The 5,684-nt window shown below is 43.0% G+C and overlaps 1 protein-coding gene across 1 annotated transcript; it reads left to right on the plus strand.

Moving 5' to 3' along the window:
• Nucleotides 1-1,103: 1,103 nt before the first annotated feature.
• On the plus strand, nucleotides 1,104-2,254 carry LOC136886607 (zinc finger protein ZFP2-like; the record flags this gene model as incomplete). Its single annotated transcript, XM_067159412.2, has 1 exon — nucleotides 1,104-2,254. A coding segment is annotated over one exon (984 nt), but the record flags the coding sequence as incomplete, so codon positions are not given.
• Between the last annotated feature and the right edge of the window lie 3,430 nt (nucleotides 2,255-5,684).

The raw sequence follows: 5,684 nt of genomic DNA on the forward strand, positions 1-5,684 counted from the left end.
AATGTCGGCAAATGTTCTCAACTTTATTAATATCTACAACACAGACATTCTCTCAAACAACCTCAAGAACAAGGTCCTTTACAAAAATTATTACTTGCCTGCGACAAAGAGCAGAGTGCTTCAACAAGATCAAAACTCCAAAGCATATGCCGTTCCTTATGTAGGAGATCAGACTACAGATTTCGATAGAATAATATGTGCTGGATTAAAGAGCTTGTACGAGTATTTACCCTTTTAGGCTGGACCACTTCTCATGCTTTCTTCAAATGAGGTTGTCTATTAACTCGTACATTTCTAAACCGTGACAAGTTTCTTGCGCGTGATATCGTGATTAAGAAAAGACGCAACATATTCTCGTAACAAGTGAGAGCTTCTGAAATTTAACCTCAGATGATGTTTACTCTCAGGAATGTAATGTTTATGAGTAACGAGCTCTCTGCACTGGATATCAGTGATTGGAATGTCCAGTAGCAAATCCCCTGTGTGAGAGTTGTAGTGGAGTTGGCTGTTGAACTATTGCTCACATGGTTTTAATTTGTCACTGTAGATCGAGACCCGAGGAGAGCTATAGAGATCATCAACCTCCGGACGGTGGATCACCTAGTTTTAGGTGTACTGTGTGTAGTGACGTCCTGGCTGGGAAGTTGGACCTCTTGCAACATCTGAAGAGACACAAGGAAGATAGACCCTTCAAGTGCGATCACTGCCGAAGCAGCTTGTCGGAACACGTCAGGATCCACCCGCTCCAAGTGTGCGTATTTTCTGATAAATGCTTTACAAAGAGGAAAATGCTGACAGGGGACACGCGATTGCATACAGGTGGGATTATAAACGAATGCTCAGTATCTCGTAAAAATTTCAGGAAAAGGCCGGATGTTATGTGGTCTCAGACGGGCGAGAAGCGATACAGCTGCAACATCTGTGGAAAATCCTTCAACCGGAACAAACTAGCAGGTCACATGGGTTTTCACACAGGCAAGAAGCCTCACCACAAGCAGACTCACACAGGCGAGAAGCCATACCAGTGTAATGTCTGTAGCAAATCATTCATACAGAAAGGCAATCTAATCGGTCATATGCGGACCCATACAGGCGAGAAGCCATACAGCTGCAATGTCTGTAGTAAATCATTCATACAGAAAGGCAATCTAATCGGTCATATGCGGACCCATACAGGCGAGAAGCCATATATCTGCGATGTCTGTAGCAAATCATTCATATTTAAAGGCGATCTAACCTGTCATATGCGGAGACATACAGGCGATAAGCCATATAGCTGCGATGTCTGTAGGAAATCATTCATACGGAAAGTCAATCTAACCGGTCATATGCGGACCCATACAGGTGAGAAGCCGTACAGCTGCAATGTCTGTAGCAATTCATTCATACTGAAAAGCATTCTAACCGATCATATGCGGACCCATACCGGCGAGAAGCCGTACAGCTGCAATGTCTGTGGCAAATCATTCATAAATAAACGCATACTAACCGATCATATGCGGACCCATACAGGCGAGAAGCCATATAGCTGCGATGTCTGTGGCAAATCATTCATACTGAAAGGCAATCTAACCGGTCATATGCGGACCCATACCGGCGAGAAGCCATACGGCTGCAATGTCTGTGGCAAATCATTCATAAATAAAGGCATTCTAACAGATCATATGCGGACCCATACCGGCGAGAAGCCGTACGGCTGCAATGTCTGTGGCAAATCATTCATAAATAAAGGCATTCTAACAGATCATATGCGGACCCATACAGGCGAGAAGCCGTACAAGTGCAATGTCTGTAGCAAATCATTCATAGTGAAAAGCAATCTAACCGTTCATATGCGAACCCATACAGGCGAGAAGCCATACAGCTGCAATGTCTGTGGCAAATCATTCATAAGGAAATGCAGTCTGACCGTTCATATGCGGACACACCCACACGGGAAGCCGAACTGTTGCAAAGTCTGTGGGAAATCATTCAACCGGAAAGACACACTATCTCATCATATGTGGACCCATACAGACGATAACCCATTCGGCAGTAAATCCGTCCATGCTATTCACGTGCGGACACACACAGATGAGAAGGAATAATGCTGCAATGTCTGTGGCAAGTAATTCAGCAGTAAATCAGTCCAAGCAAGTCACAGATGAGAAGCCATAATGCTGCAACGTCTGTGGGAATTTCTTCAGCCAGAAAGGCCATCTATTCAGGTCACATGCGTACCCTCACAGGCGATATACCGCACTGCTGCAATGTGTTCGGCAAATCATTCATCCAGAAACGCGAGTTAGGAGATCACATGCGGACACACTTAGGCGAGAAGCCGTATTGTTGCAATATCTGTGGCATATTCTTCAGCATCAAAGTCAGCCTAGTAGTTCATATGCTAACTGGCACAGGCAAGAAGCCAATTTCATGCAATGTTTGAATCAGGGTATTCAGCAGGAGATCCCACCTAGCACGTCGTATGCTGACTCACACGGGTGTAAGGCGTACTGCCGCAATATCTGTTGCAAAACCCTCATCCAGAAAAGCGACCTACCAGTTCACATGCGGACTCACACAGGCCATAAAGTCAGAAGCCAGAAGGTCCCTTTAACATTTCAGATCAGAAGACACACGAGTGCTCTGTTGTGCGATAAAATGTTAAGAGAATCATGTAAGTTAACCACGCACATGTAAACCACACTGGAGAGATGCCGCACGCCACCGTGTTTCTTGGCAAATCGTTCGCACGCAGCACCACGCTGTCGGTTCACACGGGCGATACGGCGCACGAGCGTTACGTCACGTCGTGGTTAAGCCGCACGTGATTTAATAATGTTATTTTGCTTAACGTCCCACTAACTACTACACAAGTGTCCGGAGTTCCACGAGACCTCCAATTCCGGAGATGTAGCAAGGCACATGGGATCGCACACAGCAGAGAAGTAGGAAGCTCTTCAGCTAGAACGGCACCTTTTCTGCAGACCTCATAACATACATCGGGGAGCGGTCCATCCTTTTGTGCAATTTTCTCTGAAAGAAAATCTTCAGGTAACATAATGCTAGGTCCGTGTACGAAAAGAGCAAAGGTCATTTCATGAATTATCTCCTCATCAACCACAGATATATCCAACCGCTTGTTCTCAACCAAGGTCGACCCTTTTTATGTTTTCGGACCAAAGTAGGAGTGTGCTCATCAACAATCGTTTGGGAGCCGTCCAGAGGCGAGGATAAGAATTCGGATGAACACAGAAGAATCCTATGACAAAGAAAACTGGTAAAAGACTAGAAGCGCAGGAAAGAAGTATTCAGACTTTTGAATAAACAATTCAAGGGAATTAGCAAGTGCCGAATCAAGTCATAATACGACGCAATTGAAGAAATTGTTGCTGAAACCTGAGCACATCTGTGCTCCCGCTTCCTACATGTCGTGTTTTCTTTTAATTATGAGTAGGCCAGTAGCTCAAAACTGTACATGCTCCCTCGGCACTTGTACGATAATATTGTGTCTGTTAGCCGGTTCTGAATGCAAATTGAAAGTTCTACTTCAGTGCCCATAGCTATTCATGAATGTCACGTATTTCTCGAGGGGCATCTTTAAGTAGGGACTCGTATGTCGACAGCTGCAGTATACTTTTCTTCATTTTAGTTTACCTGGGGGCAGTTAATTGGCCTCTCTTTTCTCTAACGGGGCCACAAGGAAGTTACTAAATATCTCTTATATCTCAACGTTGCAAGTGTTGAAGAGACATAGTGTGTAATGAACCCTTTTCGTCATGTCAAACTGGTGTTTGCCTGTTCCAGGTCTTCAGCATGAATTGTTAACTCTTGTGTCTCAGGGGGTGTTAATGGCTCTTCGTCACTTCCAGACATGACTATTGGGGTATCAAGGAAGGCCTACATAAATTAAAAGCCTACATTAGCTAACTATTTTATTCAATAAAAGACAATCAAAAATGATGGTGGGTGTGTTTACAAATATGGCCATAAACAGTGTTTTGCGGTCAGTGATATTAATATAACGCTGCGGCTGGACGATTTCGAGTTGAAATTAATATCCGCCACAAAAAGGTCTGAAGGGCTATTCACAGAAAACCAGTTTATGGTTAACTAGAAAACAACATGACGTTCAATCTGTTCAGCTCCATAAACAACTGTGCGTTATGCATCCGATTTCTCGATCGTTTAAATATCAGGAAGTGTTTTCGATACCTTTTTAATTTAGGCCATCCACTGACTGTCCATCAGCATAGGACGAGATACCTGGACCCTCGATGGAATCTGAGAAACGTCGAAATGTACATCACTGAGCTATCATGGTCACCCACTATATTAATGTTTAAGGTTGAGGACCAAAGTGACCTCTCGTTGAAGTTAATTGAATGTGCGTGATGACCACAGTGACCCTCCAAAACAAGTGGACTTCAAGTGCCAGTGAATAATAGCGTAAAATTATGCAACATAAAATAGTGTTATTTGTATTGACTGAATGATGTTTCATGAATCGAAACAACGGGTTGAAGTCAGTGATTGGAATAAATTCATGAAAACCTGTGAAAAGAAATCCGGTTAACATTTAGTTATAACTTTCAGTCAAACCCCAAAATAAACTCGACTCATGTGTAACCCTTACATATTTTAGGTCACGGAGTTCAACTGCATCCACTTATAGTCCTGCTGAAGTATAAACACACAAAGTATTACAACTCCTTTATGAACAACATGATTATGGTTTCGATGAGTAACTAAATACACTCCGTAATATAAGACTGAACAAACCAGAAGAATCTCCGGACTAAAATGTGTTTTTTACATTGCATTCAATTCGTGACATTGTAGAGCGCTCGCGCGGGAAACGATGTAACATAGACTTTTGTTCCATTATTTTTCAAGTGCATTTCTCTTCACAATTTCCGGAATACTATAGCCATCTGTTGAGATATGCTCAAACTACCTGCAAATACATATCCAGCACACATCATAGATGTTTGTTCCGTGAATATCTCAAAGTCCACAAAAATGTAACATAGACGTTTGTTCGCGCATATGACTCAGTTCCTTTTCATACATACATCTTCATTACAGCTTTTATGCCTTTCATTGTTCAGTCTGCGACCCTCTGTGAATTTACAGAACGCCACCACAATCCTCTGTTTGCAACTAGTTCTGTGGCCTCGTCTTAGTTCAATACATCTTACCTTTAAATCGTTAGAATCTGAGTGCCTTTTCGAAGATGATGTCATTTTAAGAAGGCTGATTGGAGGAAATGTACTATTTCACTGCACAAGAACATTCTGAATATGGAGCATTTTCCTTAATCATGTGATGATTATGTAAATATCGTGCAATTTTTCTCGTGTCTCAAGCACAAGTAATTTGGTTCAAAATTCAGCATACCTTGGTCTCGTCTTCCACGCACAGAGATCTGTGTGTTTGGTCCGCGAGAGCTATATTATTTCGCTCATGTCGACTGGAAAGCCAGGTAAGAACCCCCTACACGCCACCTGGGACGCAGCACGTAGGAGTAACACCTCTCCCCATGCTACGACAGCGTAGTAGGTTCGTGGATAATCTGCTGTTACTTGATGTCGTGTGTCTCCACTCTCATACCGCTCTTACAACTGCCAATGGCTGCCATACAGAAAAGCCGCATAAGATGACTAGACTCTAATTCTTCTGACCGTAACATTTTGAAGTCTGTT

This window comes from Anabrus simplex, chromosome X, assembly GCF_040414725.1.
Source record: "Anabrus simplex isolate iqAnaSimp1 chromosome X, ASM4041472v1, whole genome shotgun sequence".
In the NCBI taxonomy this organism is placed as follows: domain Eukaryota; kingdom Metazoa; phylum Arthropoda; class Insecta; order Orthoptera; family Tettigoniidae; genus Anabrus; species Anabrus simplex.